Source organism: Condylura cristata, unplaced genomic scaffold (genome assembly GCF_000260355.1).
Source record: "Condylura cristata isolate star-nosed mole 26May11 unplaced genomic scaffold, ConCri1.0 scaffold00036, whole genome shotgun sequence".
Taxonomy (NCBI): Eukaryota; Metazoa; Chordata; class Mammalia; order Eulipotyphla; family Talpidae; genus Condylura; species Condylura cristata.
The window spans coordinates 11,524,621-11,544,615 of NW_004567137.1; the positions used below are offsets into that span (position 1 = coordinate 11,524,621).

General features: G+C 40.7%; 1 protein-coding gene across 2 annotated transcripts in view; it reads left to right on the top strand.

Moving 5' to 3' along the window:
- The window catches only part of RERG (RAS-like, estrogen-regulated, growth inhibitor), a 106,106-nt gene that overhangs the window by 44,579 nt on the left and 41,532 nt on the right, over positions 1 to 19,995 (top strand). Inside the window, exon 3 of one of the 2 annotated variants that reach the window (XM_012732787.1) lies at positions 18,627 to 18,740. The exons of the other annotated variant lie outside the window; for it this stretch is intronic. Within the exon in view, the coding sequence (XP_012588241.1) occupies positions 18,627 to 18,740 (114 nt within the window). The remainder of the gene's footprint in view (positions 1 to 18,626; positions 18,741 to 19,995) is intronic. 2 annotated transcript variants of the gene reach the window in all.

Genomic DNA, 19,995 nt, shown 5'->3' on the forward strand with positions numbered 1-19,995 from the left:
CTCCAAGATAAAGCCAAAGAGATCCACACTTACACATATTACAGTCAAAATTTGGGGGGCTAGGGGAAGCAGATTTGAAAGCAGCAAAAGAAAATTATCTATCATCTGGATCCCACATAACACTAGCAACTGACTTCTCAGAAGCCATACCCAAAATGCTGAAAGAAAAAGAATCAACAGACTTCACCTTCCAGCAAATTATGCTTCAAAAATGGAGCAGAAATGAAGACTTGACCCAGAATCAAAAACTCAGAGAATCTGCCCCTCAACTATCTGCCTTACAGAAAATCCTATGGGACTGACAAAAAAAATAAAAATAAATTTAATAGAAATAATAAATGAGTTCATCAAAGTTTCAGGACACAAAATCAATGTACAAAAACTAATTCTGTCTTTACACACTAACAATTAACAATTCAAAACTGAAATACTGCAATTCCATTTGCAGTAACATGAAGTGAATAAAACACTTAGTATAAATTTCAAAAAAGAAGTGTCACACTTTCAAACTAGGAAACATTGTTGAGAAAATGTTGAAAAGCACAAAGACAGCCCATGCTCATATACTGGAAAAATTAGGACTGGTAAGATAGCATGATGTTTTTCATATTGTTCTATACACAATGCAATCCCTATCAGGATTTCATCTGGGATTTTTGCTTAAGTTCACAATTTGACACTGAAGTTCATATGGAAATGCAATGGCTCCAGATTGTCCAAACAATCTTGGCGGGGGGATAAAATTGGAGAGTCATATTTCTTGATTTCAAAACTTACTGCAAAACTACAAATAACCAAGACAATATGCCACTGGGGCTAAGGAATGACATTCATATCTAAGGAACAAACTGGATACCTCACAATAAACTCATATTTATGGGTTACAGGATTTGATAGAGGCACCAAAACTATGCAAAGGAGCAATAATAGCCTGCAAACAAATGGTTCTGGAACTTACTGTCCATAAGTAAAAGAATGAAGCTGGAGCTGTACTTAAACCATCTGTAAAATTTAATTCAAAATGGACCAAGAGCTAAACTTAAAAGGAAAAACTGCAAGTATTTGCAACATTGGGTTGAACAATGGTTTCATATATATGACATAAACAAAATAAAGCAGAAGAAAAACAAATTAGACATCATCAAAATTAAGATATTTTATCTCATGAAAATTTGTAGGCTACATATCACAATTAGCATAATTTTAACTAAGATGTTTAACCAATAACCTCTATTACTGTAGGTAGGTTGCACTGAGTGTATTCATGTTCTCATCCATAGAAATACATCCCTGACAAAATACTCTTTTGTATGAATGCAAGGAAACTGCATACTTTTTAAAAAATAATATAATAGTTTATTTTTACATCACTTTGTGCATTTTCCCATCTCGATTGTAATCCCCGTGGGTTTCCCATCACCAAATCACCCGTGTGCCATCACCATAGGAAACTGCATACTTTATTTTATTGAAATTTCAAGACCTTTTCAGGTTAATCTAAAACTCGTTTCTACATAATTCAGTAACAATATAAAATTAAAAGAAAGAAAAATTGTTTTTAAGAATATGTATTAGAGATTGACCTTGACTCTTTACTCCCAATCACATTCTTACTAAGGCACCTTTGGCTATGTCCTGCCCTCTTGGAAACCTTCAGTGGCTCCCCTTTTCTCCCCTTGGTTTCTCTGTTTGCAATGAAGGATGGTCCAGTTTTAGTCCAACCCATAGGCCTGTCTTACCTGCTGACCTTGCATAAACCTCGTAAATCATTCCAATGATTTGATCACTGAACTCACCTGGCATTCATTCATTCATTCATTCATTCATTCTCCCCATTAGTCTTTCACTTACAATTAGTCTTTCACTTACAATATGTGGTCAATGTCTACCATGTGTCATAAGTACTGTAAGTTCAAAATTCTCTATGTGGGGAGAAATCAGAAGACCACATGCAGGGTAAAAATTAACTGTTGGTGCAATGGGTTGGGACGCAGCACTGCCAGCTGGCTGCAGCTGCTTCAGCATGAGTTCCACCCCCCACCCCGGAGGTGACCTGCATGGCCTTGCAAACCTCTCCTGGCCTGCCCACTGCTCCCCTCAGCAAGTGTACTTCCTCGATCTACCTGTTCTGCTCCCCACTCTGTCTCTGATGAAGCGTCTTACCACCCCTGCACCTCTGGCCTGTACCCCAGATCTGTGTGCATAAATGAATAAATCTTTAACAACAACAACAACAACAAAATAGTAGTATTAATCAATGCAAACAACACAGGCAGCAAGAATGCTGAGTACCAATCATCAGCTCAGATTAAAAACTCCTCCACAGGTGAATACTCACACCCCAAAGCAAGGCAGTGGCATCCCTTCAGAGTGATCCACATAAGGCAAAAGACCAGAAAACTTTTATTATTACTACAGTATCAACCCCAATAAATATATCAACCAGAGTCTCTGTTTTGGTCAAAGAGAAAAGTAAGCTTTGCATATTGCTGAAATTTTCTAAAGCTTCCTTAAATTCCAGTGAGCAGAGCTTTTATGTTCACAGACAGGTTGCAAAAGAGATAATTTCTAATTTCCAAGCTTGTTAGGAAATGGTTTAGATTTTATTTAAGTGTTGGCTAGGCTCATTTTCTCTTTGAGGAAGTAAAGTATTTAGGAGACAGGATATATAGAAAACTCTTTGGGAAAGTAAAGTATTTAGGAGGTAGGGTGTATTGCTAGTGAGAGCTGAAAACATCTTTTGACCCAGAATGCCTCACCTCTGCAGAATTGTGCAAACTTCCTCGTAATGCATCTACCATATAAAATACATCCACTCAGAACAATGTTTGTGACCAAAAGCTAATGTAGACGTTAGCTGCCAGGCAGGTTTATTTTACTCAAGCCTAAAAGCCACTGGTCCCTTCTTGATTGTAAAATGTGCTTGACAGCAATGATCTAGAAAGCGTGTCTTAAAAAAAAAAATTCAATATTTCTCTTTTAAAATAGAATTCACTTTTTTAATGCAGTCTTAGGTTCACGGCTAAATTGAGAGCAAGTATAGAGTTACCATATAAACTCCTCTTCCTCTAACCTCCACCACTATCCACATCCCACAGCAGAGTCTTATGTGTGTTACAGTCAAGAGGTCACAGTGACACTTTACTGTCACCCAAGTCCATAGTTTACACAAAAGTTCACTCTTAATATTAAATAATTTAGAACATTTATTTTGTTTAAGTCAAATCATATCTTTATGGTAAAGGCCCCTAAGTCTTATTATCATTTTACTAGTTCAGTTATAAGTGCTATTCCCAAATGTACCTCTCACTTTTTAAGTTTTGGGGGGCTTACAACAATAAAAATACTAAACACTTTGTAAGTTGGGTCTTTAACATCTGGTACCCCAGAATCCTTGCACTGTAGATGCCTGATGAGTACACACAGTGGCACACACACACTTCTGAGTGAACGCATGTTGATGTAGGCCCTTCTTGTTTCAATGCTTACGTGGTATCTAATTCTGTTTATGTCCACCTCCTGTTCTCCATAAGAAGTGAGGATTAATCATTAAGAGGGGAAGTTTAGTACTGACCAGTAATTGGTATCACATGAATGCCTGACTAGGAGCTCATAAAAGTAGAATTCTGACACATTTAAGAGGGAGCCCTGCATAGTTAGAAGGAACACTACAGTCTATATAGACTGAATCTTACAGAACCTGTGAAAGGTGAAACTATCTAAATTTCACCACTGCAAACCTCATAGGTTTGTTTGGATTTATAACTCATTTTACTGGCAAGCCAGAGGTCACTCCCATTCTCTTGTCTTATTTTCCTGCATTGGTACCTATTTGATTTATAAACCAAATCAAACCATTTCTGCCCAAAAGTCATCAAAATAATGTTCTTAAAGAAGAAAGATTTAGTATATCAGCAGGCTATACCATTTGGTTGGCTGTTTATCTCTCTGTACTTCTATCCACCCATCATCTGTAAGTCTGCTGCCTATTTACCTTCCTACCTACCTGTTTGTTAATGTGTGTAAATTTGGAATCTGAGAAGTACTCTTTCAGATGGAAAGACCATAGGCCACTTGAGAAGGCTGGGTTCTGCCCCTTACTATATATTTGGTGAAACAAGAAAAATCTGCATCTGTTTCCTGATCTGCCAATGGAGGGAGTAATGTTGACTGTGCAGGTAGTTATAAGGGTAAAAGAGCCTATGTCTAGAAGTCGTAGCAGAGCCAGGAATGCAGCACTGTGGACTAAGGGTATGAGGTGTGGTTATCTTCCCCTCTCCTCACTCTCCAGGGAGGAGCTAGCCCTACGCAGAGGAGGAACCACTCTGGGGGTAGCAGCACAGTCTCTGAACGAGGCTCTGGAACCAGTGAGCATTAGCGCTGGGTGAAGGTTGAGGCTCCAGACTGGGAGCAGGAAGCTCTCCCTGCCCTGTTGCTTAACTGTAATGGAGCAAGCAGAGCAAGAGAGGGCAAAGGCTGAACCTGTTTGGACTTCATTTCTGGTTTGTGGTAGATAACTATAGGGGACACATCCAAATCATTAACACTGCGCTTGAAAATAGCACATAAATCTCAGGAAACATTATCTTTTTAGGAAAGTAGAAAGTTTCTGTTTTGATGGTTCCATTCTGTTTGAATGTTCCATTGAAGTGGTGCCTTGGAGATCTGAGTTTGACAACAAAAAGATTAAGAGTTTAATTGGTTAATTAGATGAGAAGCAATCTTAAACTAGATTTGCAGGTATAATCAAGGGAAAACTAAAGTCCAAATTGACCTTACCTTCTCTTAGGGCATAATTTCTAATTATTATCCAACTTTCCAAGGATAATTTGTAAATCGTTGCTGCCAATCTGAAAGCCGTTTGCCTTGATTTGGGCAAAATGTCAATTTAAACTTTATTCAGCTGGGGAATAGAGATGGTAGGGAAGAGGAAACAAACTAACAAAAGACACCAGATGATTTTATGTCTTTAAGAAAACTGTTAAAAAGGGAAGTGTACATGAAAAAAAGTATATTTATTTGGATGTAACTTATATATCTACATTACCTATTTTTTTTAAGATTTATTTATTTATTCATATGGAACTGGGGTACAGGCCAGAGATGTGGAGGGTGAGAGGATTCACCAGAGATGGAGAGGGGGGGGCAGAACAGGCAGATCGACGAAGTAAACTGCTGAGGGGAGCAGTGGGAGGGTCAGGAGAGGTCTGCCGTGCCATGTAGGTCACCTCCGGGGCAGGTGGGAATCGAACTCATGCAGAAGTGGCTTTAGCTTCTTAGTGCTTGCTTTTACCCGCTGCGCTGCCAGGGAGGACCCATTACCTATTTTTTAAATTGAGGTTATAGTAGTTTACATTGTTGTATATATTTTGGAAATATAGGATCTTACCCCTCAGGTGTTATTGCCATAAATTATATACAAAAATATTATCTATTTTAGAAGTTCATACCTATCACCCATCTTTTTAAGGGACCTTTTTCTCCTGCTATGAGTAAAACAATCCAATATTTTCTTTTTCACTAAGCATGAACCCTTCCAGCTCCATCCATGTTGCTGCAAAGGGCATGGGTTTATCCTTTTTTATTGCTGAGTAATATTCCATTACATATATATACACATACACATACATACCACATCTTCTTGATCCATTCATCTATTTTGGAGAATTTGGGGTAATTCCATATATTCCCTATTGTAAATTGTATAGCAATAAACATAAGGGTGTAGGTATCCTTCTGAATTGATGTTTTTGTGTCCATTGGGTAGATGCCTAGGAGTAGAATTGTTGGATCATATGGAAGCTCCATTTTTAGCAGTCTGAGAAACCTCCAAATAGCTTTCCATAGTGGTTGAATCAGTTTGTAGTCCCACCAGCAGTGTAGGAGAGTTCCTTTTTCTCTGCAACCTTGCCATCATTTGTTGTTGCTATTTTTTTTTTTTTTTAATTAAAACTGGGGTGGGAAGAGCACAGGGACTATGGTGATGGTACATGGGTGAAGTGGTGGTGGGAAGTCCATGGAGATTACAACTGAGATGAAAAAATGTACAAAATGAAAAAATGATATATATATATATATATTAAAAATATGATGAGATTTAAAAAAAATAAAAACATCTTTTTTATTCTAGTTCCCATCAGAAGCAAAGCCTCAGACTGCCTGTTTCTGAGGCACATACAGAGAGTCATCTTAATGCCTATGAGAGCCGCAACAGAGTGGGACTCCTCTGTACCCCCCTCACCATCTGCGCCTGCCTCTCAGAAATATAAATTGTCAGGCTCCAGCTCCACTGAATCAGAAGTTCTGGAATTGGGCTCCAGCAATCTAACACAAGTCTGAGGGTTCTGAATTTTGAAAACCATTGTTCTAGAAAAGCCAGGAGCTCATTTAGGGTTGTTCAAATGCAGAAACTAAAGTCCCTCTGATCACACTAGGAGCAAACAGGAGGATAACGTAGAGACTGGGTCCCTCTCAGCTCTCCAGCAGATGGTCTCATTCAATGTGGCCTGGAACTAGTCTCCAGGAAATTGTGTTGCTGACCCCTAGAGGGGTCCACTGTAGAAAGCCAATTCAGAGTAACCCTCAAGTCTTTACACATGCCCTGAACTCAGTGCAAAAATGATCCTCTGTTCTGGCTCGAGGGAAGAGCCAAGGCTTGCTTAAGCAAGGACTTGCCTTGCTTTCAAGACAATGTGCCCTGACCTTGGATAATGAAACAGCATGAGCACAGAGGTTACGGGATCTTAACTTGGGGGCATTCTTTAAAGTTATCTAATCCCGTACTGTCAGGCAATTCAGGTAGACCTCTCTTAATTTCTTCTATATGGAATAATATATGACAGAACCAACCTGGCTAAAAGCTAATTGATAGAAGCAAGAGTTTAAGGGGCCCAGGCACATTTCTGGTCACAAAAGTATCACCAGATATCTAAGTCAAGACCCCAGACACTGCTAATGTTAAATATCATTTGTAGTCATACACTCATTCCTTTTCTAATCTGCTTATCCATCCTGGCAGCTCAGGGCATAATGTGGAACCAGCCCTAGACAGGATGCCTTTTCAGGGCACATACATAAATATGTACACACACACACACACAGTCACACACTCACTCACACTCTGCCTGGGGCAAACTGAGACAGGCCAGTGAAACAGCTTAGGATGTGGGAGGAAATCCGAGTCTCTGGAGAAAACCAGTGTAGACATAAGGAAAAAATGAAAACTCCACACAGACAGTGGCCCTAGCCAAGACTTGATGTATTTTTTTCTCTCTGTAACACTGTAACAAACAACATCAAAGAAATGACACCATTGATTTGTAATCAATCATTCCTTGATTACGACGTTCGGAAGACGTCAACTATGACATGACTCCATGCATGTGAATTTGAATTTCAGATAGCGTGTCTGCGAGATAATGTGTGGTATCATCATCATGAAATAAGCCCAGAGAGACTGAGAATCTTTTCCAAGTGCCAAAGTTCAGTGTCAGAGCTGAGATTGCAGTTCCCACTTTCCCAGCTTTGTGTTACTCCTCCATAGGACCGAGAGATGCATTTGAATTGGATGAATTGTACGTATATCATGTTGGATTTCTGAAAACTCTCCTTTAAAACCAGGGAATGGATGTTCTTTCTCATTAACTATTAGAAACTCTGGGACCACCACTTTGTCTCCTCACTCCCCTTTCCACACCGCCTCACCACACAGCCTTGCTGCTTCACAAAGCAGGGAAATCTCTCATGCTTGTCAAAAGTTGGTAACAGTAGAAATGTCTTTTGACTTCTTGCCCAAATTAAAAACGATGGGTCCTCATGGAGCTAAATCCTTCTCCCACCCCCCATACATAGAAATTACAGTTATAATTATCTCCAAAGAGTGCTCATAATTACACGCAAAGCCTCTCCCAATTCTCCTGTGACAAGTCATCTCTGCCTAGAAGATGGCCAAGCCAGCTCCTGATGATCACAGAGCAGACAGTGACGCAAGCACCTCCTTGCCTCTGTCCATCTCTTATCTCTGAGCGACTGAGAGGAAGCGATGGAGAAGATGAGGTTCTGAGATGAGCAAATGGCAGAGTAAGCCTGGGAGTTTGTGATGAGACAGTTAAGTGCTATCTGAAAGCAGTGTTAGCATTCGGGGAATCTAAAACAGTACTGTGCTGATGGTATGTTATTTAAGCTTCTTGGATCCTGCTGGTAAATACTCCAGGGCGCCATGTCACCAGATTAAGAAAAAGTCTGCCCATGAAAAGCTGCCCAGCTCATCTGGGCCGGGCGGTAATCTGAAGTCACTCAAGTTCCTGCACGCTGCTCTCGGGGGTGGAGAGGGGATGCCCTGAACAGCACCTCCTACCACCACCCAACACAGCTGGAGCATTTGCCCCAGGGCAAGCAGTGCATGAAATGAGGGAGCTGAGAATCCCATATCATCTACTCTGCAAAGTCCCTTAAGGGAAGCAGGGAGTGTACATTTTCTGGAAGTACAGTTTATTATGTTGTTTGAAAATGTTACTCTGAGCAACAGATGTTATTTTTGGATCCAGGCAACTTTATTTTGGTGAGAAAAAAAGCTTTGGCAGAAGTTAAAAGATTGTTGGCTGGAAGAAGGGGTTGGTATATGGGGTTCCAATCTAGCCTCTGTAGCTGTATTTGACAGTTTACATGCAGAGGCAGAAATCCGTAATGTGCAGTCTTAGGGTAGCCACCGCCCTGCTCTGACTAATGCTTCCAGCACTCGGGGACAGTGCCTCCTCACCTTCAGCTTCACGTGTGTGAGGAGGAGCCCCAGCAGCCCATGGTATGCTCTGAGCCCACTGGGGTTCCAGCACACTCAACCCCCTCTTCATTTAGCTCAGAGTCTGCTCCAGAGGAGTAGTCAGTATCCTTGAGAGCTGTCTTGGGGCAACCCTCAATGCCAAGAGGCTTATGTACAGCTTGTTTTTCCACTTAAATTTTCACATCAGCGCCTTGGCTTAATGAAGAGTGCATGTTGCTGGAAAACTTCAATAGCATCCTTTGGATTTACTCCAGGGGCGAAAGGTTAAGATTTCAGTGGAGATTTGGTTTTATTCCTGTCATATTCTCTTCCACCTTTGAATATTATGTGCTCATTAACACCTCTCATGGGTTGCAAATCACCAAAAGAACAGATAGAGAAGGAAGGTTCGATGCGGGGCTCAATGAAGTAGGACATGCAGAACAGGAAGCCAAAGAGTGGTTGCTGTTCCCTGGCTGAGAACCTCCAGATGCAGGCGCAGTGTCACATGGGAAAGTGATGTTACGGGGTCAAGGAGGTCCAGTGTGGAGGTGGGAAGGGCATCCCCAGGAGGCTGCGTGAGTCACAGGACCATCCATATTGGATCAGAAACCCCTAGGGTTCAGGCCTTGCCTTGTGCCTTAAGGAGGAACTCATGAGAGCTGCTGAGGGGCGTCTCCAGTTCAGAAAATACAGCAGATCCAGAGTTGGGTCTTGAGGTGAGTGGCAACTCTGATACCCCAAACTTTACTGCAGTTGTTCAGGAAGCTCTAAAGTTGAGTGGCTAGACAGTGGGTTGGCGCTTACTTCAAAAGCACTATGGAGGAGGAAGTACAAGTGTAGGACCTGGTGAGAGCAGCCCCAAAGGAAAACCTGCTCCAGGCAGGACTGATAGAGATCACGGAAGGGCCCCACCTTAGTTTTAACTGTGCCAAACACCGGTCAGTTACCTGAGGGGTTTGGAGGTGTACCCACCCTTTTGTGTCTTCCAAATGGAACGACATATCCTAGGTTCCCAGTCCTTTGCCTTCCGAGTGTTTGGTCAGTCTGAGGCAAGCAGATTGTCTGATGGGAAGGAGAGAAAGTCCCAATTTCCCCTTTTCTCTGCTCCCTCTGTGCCTCCTGAAGTAGCCACATTTCTCCTAGGTTTCCACCACGAAACCTCCCTCCTTGCCACCTCCAAGTCAGCCTCCTTCTGGAAGGCTCCAGATGCTATGCTGTTACCAACTTCCTCCTGCTGTCCTTAAGTTCTTGTACTTTTACCTTTCTGCTGATCCTCCCCATCAGCTAGAAGAATTTTTCAATTCTTCCATCATTTTGGCTAGCAATTTCCCTCTATGAACTGCCTTCTTTGAAAAACCTAGACAATTCCTGTTTCCCCAGCTACATCCCATCCCACTGAGCAGTTTTGGGGTCCTGTTAGATACCATCTGTTCATGATTCTCTTTCTCCTATTGCTGACCTGTGACCTCTTCTCTACTGTCAACGTTTCCACTTGGTAGTGTGGGTCTTCACATCCATCTTGAATTTTAGTCCTTTTGGTTCATCACAAAATGGTACATACATCTTAAAAATGGCACTGTTGGAAATACAGTCTAGAAGAAATGGCTCCATGAGTCACAAAATGAAGCGACGGTGTTGTGCTCTCTGCTTCCCTCCAGCCTGAGTCATCCTCTTGTGCCTACTGGTTTTGCCTTTCTCACTGTGACTGCTGGGCCACCACGCAGTCTGCTCTGGTGTGTGCAGCGACTCCTGCACCACTGGTTCACAGCAAAAGGAGAGCACTCATGACGTCCTCCACCCACACTGAGGTTCCAACAGAAGGCAGAAATGCCATGCTGCTGTGGAGCCAGGGGCCCCCCAGAGCCACAATGCTCGTACTGCTTTAGCAGCGTTGGTAAAAATGCTTAGCAAAGATGGAGGCTTTTATTTTTTTTCAGAGTTACCAGATTTTATATATATATATATATATATGTTTTACATCATCCTTCATTTTGTATATTTTTTCATCTCAGTTGTAATCTCCATGGCCTTCCCACCACCACTTCACCCATGTGCCTGATGGTCTCCTGTGCCATAGTCCCATGTGTTCTCCCCATCCCAGTTTTGATCTTGTTCCCTTTCCTTCCCCATAGAATATCTCTGGTCTATAGTTGTTAGTTGATGTTCTTTTTTACTTTATTACAATTACTATATGTGTGTGTATGGTGTCTGTGTGTGTGTGTGTGTGTGTGTGTATTATCTTTCCCTGATCCCTTACACTCCTACTATGAGTGAAACCATCCGGTATCTTTTCTTTATCTTTCTGGCTTATTTCACTAAGCATGATCTTTTCCAGCTCCATCAATGTTGCCCCAGACAGCACATGAATCTCTTTCTAAAGCTATCACCAATGGGAGGAATTGAAACTGCCCACAACACGAATGTCCATCCATCCAGGAGTCTAAAGTCTGGCACTACATTGGGCATTTGGGTAGAAGCTCCTGCCTCCCCACATCAGTACCTAGCTGTGAGACCACAGGGAAGGCTTTTCTTTCTGTGAACAGACTTTCTACCTTTGCAAAATCAGGGAGTTGAACTGGAAAATCTCAAAGAGCTCAGAAATATATGTTACAAGTAAAAAAGTGAATGTGGAGTTTTTTTTGTTATTATTTTTTCTTATATTAATTAATATATCTACTTACATTATTGTTCATTTCAAAACAATGTGTACTTCCCCTTCCTCCACTTCGCCCACCCATCATCACCATAGTCCCCCACATTCCTCTCTCCCCCCTTCCCATCCCTCAGTGTCCCCCTCCTCTATAGGAAATCTCTGGTTTATAAGTCTGTTTTTGTTTTGTTGTGTTGTGTTTGTAGTGTAATAACAATACACTTTTCCCCCCATGTCTTATTTTAATTCTCTTATATTCCTCCTACATGTGAAACCATTCAATAGTTTTCTTTTCCTTGCTGACTTATTTCACTGAGCATAATGCTTTCTAGCTCCTTCCATGTTGCTGCAAATGGCATGAGTTTATCTTTTTCAGACTTCTGAGCATTCCATTGTGTATATGTACCACATCTTCTTGACTCAGTCATCTAGCTTTGGGCATTTGGCTTGTTTCTAGGTTTCACCTATTGCAAATAGTGCTACAATAATTGTTCATATTTTATATTCCCTGCTTAAGAACAAAAGAGATCCTTAGGGGAATGGACTCCAGCTCTTTCTGGATTTGTGCCCTTTCTCCCCCCACCCCCACTCCTGCATCCACATCATCTTCCTATCATGACCAGCAGTGTGCCACATGGGCCTGACTGTTTTCTTTATTCTAGCTACCTCACCCCATTTTTCTTCTGGTGGCAGTGCCCTGTCAAAGCCCAGCATACTCCTTGGGTTCTTCTGCCTGCCCCAAAGATTCCTCTTCCCATTTCCCTGCCACGACCCTAGCTAAAGACCAAGAATGCTTCATAAGACTCATTTTGCTTAGGACATATCTCATCCACTTGGTCTCTGCTTAAACAACACATCCTTAGAAAGTCCTTTCATTTCTACCCCTTGTCTCAGCGAGACAGACTCCTACAATGCCTCCCACTTTACTTCCTTCTTCCTTTCCATCCAAGAGTACAGAAGCCATTCAAGTTTAAAGTCCACCTCTGCAAAGGAGTAACTGTGTAAAAGTTACTTAAACTTCATTAAGACATAATTTGTCTTAAACTTCATTAAGACATAATTGTCAAATGTAAATAATAATAATCTAAACATCTTGGATTTTTTTTGGGGGGGGGGGATGAGAGCAGTAATCACCATGTGAAGCACATAGAACAGTGCTTGGCTGGCTGTAACAGTGCAGTCTGTTACTATGATCACTACCGACATGACTGAGTATTTACACCCACCACTAGATGGAAGGAACATAGATGAAAGCAGACACTCTCGTCAGAGTTCAAACTCCTGACACAGGCCCTGACTCAGGAAAGGTGTGCCATAAATATTTATTGAATGAATGAGTATGGGAATCAATCAGTCTCCAAGATCTCTTCTTAAAATGCATGTACTTCTAGGAGAATTGAGTACATCAGCCATTCCCACTGAAGGAAGGAAATGTGGCTAGTTCCTGAACAGGTAGAATGTGAGCACAAGGAAAGTAGAAGGCAGGTCCAGGGCACATGGCGAGCAGTGCTGCCATGCACAAGGGCTTTTGGTAGCAAGCTTGCCCCGAAATAGGAACATGTTTAAGTGGAAGATGACCAGGCTCCAAAGAATATGCTTCCATGGACTCTGAGGTCTCCCCCTCACGGGAGTTTTGCTGTGAGATGCCAAAGCATGGTTTATTTATACCAGCAGACCTGTCCAATCAGTGATGCTCCACTGGCATGAAGCATTATTCCCACAGGTTTTAATAATCATTGAGCATCACAGGATGCACTTTTCCAACTCAGTTCTTAAGTGTTCCATCTCTACGACACAATCATCCATGTGATTAGGGAAGTGGAAGCCTTAATCTCTAGCACTCGGTGAAATATCTCCAAAAGGATGTGGCCAAAGTTTGGTCACGGTTAATATGGCTCTTTGTCACACACAAATCATGGTGCACTCTCACTCTGATTCTTAAAATATCCTATGGAATAGGTAAGGTTTATCATCCTTATTTTAGAGATATTGAAATTTTGATTTAAAAGTTAACATACCTAAGTTCATACCCCAAAATCTGCATAACTTCTCCTGTGTGATCTGTTTTTTTCCTTTATGGACAGAACCCTTACAGAAATTTCCCAAGGTGTAGGCTTTAAAAAAGCCACACGGCAGTGGCTTCTATGTATGTCCTGCATCTGCTTCAGTCTTTGTGTGCTGTATTCTTGCTCATGAAGTGGTTCGGACCAGACAGGGTGACATTGCTATTCAGTAAAAGGCACAGTTCTTCTTACTGAGAACTGGTGAAATCAGCATAACCTAACACTACATTTTTCAACACTGTATCAAGAAAATGATTTTGAATAAATGAGAGAAATGTGCCATAATATATGTAGACCACCAGGAAAAAAAAAAAAACAACAAAACTGCTCAGCTATCAAGAAAATATATCAGCCATTATAATGAAACATATCCCATTATATTCAAAGAAAACTTTGTCATAGATATTAAGTAGCTATGGTTATTGTGCTCTCCATTTTCCAAAATTTTAGGTAACCTCTCATGTAATGTTCTCTTCCTTCTTATGTGAACACATAAGAAATGTGAATATCACATTTCCCTCCATTGTCTTAGGCCTATCTCCTTTAACTCATACTATTTCCCAGTTTCAGGAAGATAAACTTGGCTAGATATTTTTGTTGGGGTTTATTTTGGTTTTGGTCTGATTTATTCTTCTATCAACAAATGTGAGGAAATGTCTGAAATTGTAACTGGCATAAAGAAAATTTAATACAAATTAAAATAAAATGGTTAAGTCAATCATTCTCCTTCCTATAAATGTAAAATGAGTCATCTTTATATAAGAACTAAAGATTTATTTCTGTCCTAGCATGGCAGCAAATTATACAAGAGAGTGAACACCACCAGGACTACATTTGCCAGTGAAGGGGGCCTGTGCACGAACCCAGGCCAGTGTGAAAGGGCCCTGCCTGGTGAATCCTGACACAACCTATCTTTGTTCACAGAGGCAGATTGCACAACATCCAGTAAAGTAGGAATATAAGTGTCACACTCATGCACTGTAATATACAGCAAAAAATCAACCAATAAATGTAGGAAAAATGACAGAGTTCACAAACTACCATTTGAGGTGATGAAAGTACTGAGTCAAGCAAGAGTTACCAGTGGATGCCGAAACTAATGGGTAAAAAGTTTTATGAGGACCAGGATATTCTATAGTCTCACAGTATCTCCCACAAACTATTTAGTAATTATCAATGGGGAAAATGGCACCTTTACCATGGGGGAACCTGAAAAATCCTCGATCAAGTGAATAAAGTTAACCTCACTAGGATGGGAAACCAACAACCTGTGGCTTCTGATATGGTTTAGTAAGACACAATGTCCTTCTGTGGCATTTCCATTAAAAAAAATGCACATGCTAAATCTAATAATGAGAAAATATTAGACAAAATAAATTAAGGGAAATGGTATGTCCCTCTTCAAAAACTGTGTATTTTTCAGGATGCCCTATTATTTGTAAAAATATCAAAGTCTTCAAAAAATTTTTAAATCTTCATTTTAAAAGCAAACAGTATGTAACAACTAAACATGCAATAGTTGCTCCTGGATTAGATCCACAGGAAGAACAATAACTGGAAAAGTCATTATTGAAACCTTTAAAGAAAACTGATATATATGAAGAAGTAACATCATTGCCTCACTATTAAGTTTTCTGATACTAGTCATTACATTGTTGTTCTATTAGAAAATATTTTTATTAAGTGTAAATATTAAAATATTTAGATAATAAAAAAATCTCCTATATGTTCTAAATGGGAGAGAAATACAGAAAAAGTGGAAAAAAAAACAAAGAGGGGAAAATATAAATAACTAGTGAATCACAATAAAGTATATTTGTGAGTCATTTATTCTATTTTAATAGCTTTCTTATCTAAGTTTGAAAATGCCTCCCCAAAAAGTGACAAAAGAAAACTAAAAGCAAAGTTCCCCATGAGTGAAAATAACTATTTGCATTCAACTGGAATTACATGCACTGGGGTAGCAATGAAAAGCCAGGTTTTCTGAAAGCAGCAGCTACATATGGAGCGCTCCGTGCCTAGTCATCAGTTATCTGTGTATCTCTGTGTGCTTTGGAGTTAGAGTTGTTTCACTTTTTAATTTGTTTTGTGTTTAGTTTTTACATCTCCAAGTACAAGGTGGAAACCAGGGACCGTGAAGACAGGACACTGCTGGGGGATACAGCCAGCCACTTTAGGGACAGGAAGCTGCTCATCAGCTTTCGTACCATATTTTCATGAAATAGGAATACAATTTTTTTCCCAAGAAGGGCCATCAGTTATGGCTGTTAAGTCAGCCCCAGTGGGTGGGAATGAAGCTCTTTTGTAAAATTACTTGCTAGTTCTCAAGCTCTAAGCACGGCCCCTCATGGGCCCCTCAGGAAATCTTGGCAAAGTGAAACTGGGGGTGGCTGACTGTAAAATATTTCCCAAAATTACAAAATACTTTAGTGCTGATACCAGACTTATACTCTTATCTACTGGCTCCAAATAGTTTTCAGCTATTCTGGTATGCTCTGAACCTTATGTATAAGCTCTCCTACTCTCTCCTGCCTTTCTGAACTGAAGAGACCGAGAGTCCACAGTGAAAACCAGGGTCATGCACTAAAGGGGAGATGCTAGCAGGCCCCAGGAAAGAAGCTGGGAGGAGACAGGCTGAGATAGCTGACAGGTCTGTCATGGCTCCTCATTTTCTGATCACACAACAGGCAAGGGATACTTCATTTTAATGTGCCTTAACTCACTTAACCCTTAAAATTTCTGAGAAGGGCTTGACATTTAATCCCCATTTAACAGCTCAGATAACTGACACTTAGAAGTAAGATGTCTTGCCAAATGTGAGTGAAGTGTTGAGAGTCAAATGAAATTCTGCCTGGCTTGTGAGTTTCACCAGGCTTTAAGAGTCCTCTTTGATGGGTTCTGGTGGTTCACTGGACTTACCTCTCCTGAGTACCCATGGTAAAATGAAACCATGCCCATTCCCACAGTATTTCTTACAAAGCCTGACTTAAATTGAAAATAGCAACAACCGTAATAAGTTTTCTGAACCTCCATAACACACTAAGATTTTGAAAAGATTTTGTTGTCATCACAGAGATTCTAGATTATGACTATCACCAGATTAAATGATTAAATAAACTTTTTTTTTAAGCTGGTACCATCAGAAGTTGGGTAAAAACTAATGGGATATTTGTGATAAACTTATGTATCAGCATGGGTAAACCTCAATCAGCGCTCCTTACCTGGAATCCAGACCCATGAAGGCGTCTACAGACAGATACCAGGGGGTCTGGGAGCACATCTCATCTTTATTGACACTGGTCTTTGAATTTCCTACAAGGGAAGTGAGCAGTGCCTCCCATTATAAATGTAGATACAAACAGCAGCACCGTTCATTAAGCCCTGCCTGTACCTGTGTCAGCAACTGAAATCGCAAATGATTTCTTTCATATAAACTGTGGCTGATATTTCAAATTGTTACCATATTTATAATTAACTTGAAGTTATAATTATTAGGTAATTTATTAAACTGAAGACTGGATCTTAGTTAACATGTTAACAGAGAAGCATGTAATTGCTATGTCACAAATTCACTGTCAAAAATATTTTATAACATTATGTTAATACTTTCAATATTTCAATAATGGTACTTCAACATTATCAGAAATATTACTGTGAAAATGGGAGTATAAGCTATGCCAGAATGGTCGACAGCACAAAAATAGTTAAGAATGTTTCACTAGAGCATAAACTCCATCATCGCCATAGGGGGAAACACCCTGACTTAACAACTGGCTACTTTGGGGACCACTGCAGTGTCCCCAGGAATGAATAAAGCTTCCAAGTACTGGAGCAAGGTAACTGTTAGACAACCACACAATCCACCACTGGTTCTCAGTGAGAAGAGGAAAGCAACCACCTCCCCGGCCAGACCCCACCCCTTGCAAGGCTTCCTGTTCTCTTTCCTACTCAATTTTAATGAAAGAAGCTCTTCTGGCAGTAGCTGCTGTGTGACCCCAGTGCTCTGGGGTGCTGGGCCTGTGTCAGCAGGCCACAGGGGTGGACTGGAGCCAAGGCTTTTGTGATTCTCTCCACCCTCACTTTCCTGTGGAAACACAGGCAGAAGAACTGTGCTAGAGTTTTGATCAACTTCGCTATATACTTGCTTTGCTGGGAACTTAAGCTGTCCTTTTATGTGTCATTTTCTGTAATTTTCTTTCTTTCTTTTTTAATCCATTCTTTTCCAACAGACAGATCTGGTCTCACTTAAAAAGGTGTCACCAGGTGTGTGCATATTTTCCTGATACGAAAGGTGAAAAAACTTAGTGGTGTAAGGTTACTTTATAACTCTGATACTGTGCGCCTTTTCCCCCAATTTTTTTTAAGGTTTATTTATTTATACATACAGAACTGGGGTACAGGCCAGAGGTGCAGGGCGGTGAGAAGAGGATTCCCCAGAGACAGAGAGGGGGAAGAACAGGCAGATCGAGGGGAGCGGCAGGGAGACAGGAGAGGTCTGCTGCGCGATGTGGGTCACTTTCGGGGCAGGACGGGAATCGAACTCATGCTGAAGTGGCTTTAGCTTCTTAGTGCAGTGCTTTAACCCACTGCGCCACCAGGGAGGGCCCTGTATTGTTTACAGTTCAAAAGATGAAAATAGGTGACACTATGCTCTTGTTCAAATGAGCGTTCTTTAAAGTTTTTTCATCAAATATCAGGGTAGGCCATTCTGAAGTTCAGTGTTTTTAAAAATCTTAACTCTGCTTCTATGACATCCTTTACATCTTCATCTCACCTGAATAATCCATAGAGGCAGTGTTTATAAACATGATTGTGCATTCCAGCTACAGATTGCCTTGTAAGAGGACTCATGTGCTGTTGCAAAACAGACTTGCTAAGGTTCTTTGGCCAGCAGTGGACGTCCACTATGGCTTCTTGTGGTTCCAGGTTTTTCACACAGCAGAATTCTAATTAGTCAGTCTACTATAGCTATTTGGCCAAATTTTCTTGGAAGAAAATGAAATACAATCAATCCTTGATCCAGTTCTGGTGATTAGATCCACTGCTTCCTTCATGAACAACAATAATCAAAGGAGAATTTACATTTGGATTCACAATGCAGTATGTGAGGTTTCACAACAGATTTGCCCACCTAATTGCTTTGGTCTGGCAGATTTTAAAAGGAGCATGCCTTGTGTGGATGGCAACATGAAGAGGGAGAACCAGACCAGGTGGTTGAACCTAAGGGCAATCTGTGCGCAACTTCTGTGCTCTGCTGATTGCAAAGGTAAGCAGGAAGTCAGGGGTTTGGAGTATGTGTCTGTTTCTTGAGGCTGCCATAGCAAAGTACCAAAAATGGGCGGTTCAAATGACAGAAATTTCTCACCACCAAGTTCCGGAGGCTATAAGTACGAACAGCATGTCAGAGGCACAGTTGGTTCCTTCTGAAGGATGTGAGGAGACTCTGTGGCAGGCAAATCTCACAGTTTCTGCTAGCCTCAGGGTTCCTTGTTTGTGGCTAGCCTTCTCTCTGCATCTTCACATCACCTTCTCAGTGCCTGACTATCTCTGTGTCTGAATTTCCCTTTTATATAAGAGGAAATGCAGTCGCATTGGATCACGACCCATTCTAATGACCTCACCAAAAATAAGGTCACACTCACAGACATTAGGGGCTAGAACTTCCATATCAGTAGCAATTTAATCCACAGCAATATCTTTATAGAAAAGTACCAGAAAGGATGATTTGTAACTAATGAAATTTAAATGAATCATATTTGCCTTCAGTGTTGTTTTTATCCTGAATGTTCTGTCTAGAGGCTAAGGTGTACACAGTAATGCGCCAGGAATGTTCTTTTTCTGTTAATTATAAAGGCTATCCACCCATTCCTATGTTTTCTAGAGACCATGATTCTCTATTACTTCCTTCATAAAGTTGGTTTAACCTTTTTCTGAAATCCATTGTTTTCTCCCACTTTCATGCTGAAGAAGCAAATATCTAAACCTTGGGGTAAAGTGTCTTTTCAGTTGAGAAAAGAGCATGTCTGAGGCAATTCTTTGGGAAACTTAATTCGTATTCATTATTTCAAACATTTGAAGTCTATAGCACTGGTTCATCATTTTCAATATCCAGAACAGTACCCCTCACGGTGACTGGCTGTTGTTCTAAAGCAGCAGATGACTGTTATCCAATTTTAAATTAACAACTCTCCCTACACCCCATTCTTTCTTTCAAGACCTAATGAAGCCTTGGGTGACACTAAGGCTCTGTGGAGTGACTGGAAAAACACTGACCCAGAAAATAAATGTGTGGCAAGTCACCTTTTCCCCATTATTTAAGGGAAATTGCAGTGTTAATTTTTTTCTTAATCTGTCAGCAAAGTGTAAATATGTGACTCACCAGAACTACCTCATTCTTAGGCCATAAATATTAAGTGCAATGACTTGAAAAGAGGTCATGTTGATGTGTGGTGAATAAATGTTTTTCAACACATATTAATTTAACTGGAAAAGAGTATTTCTCTAAGTAGCCTAATGTAAGA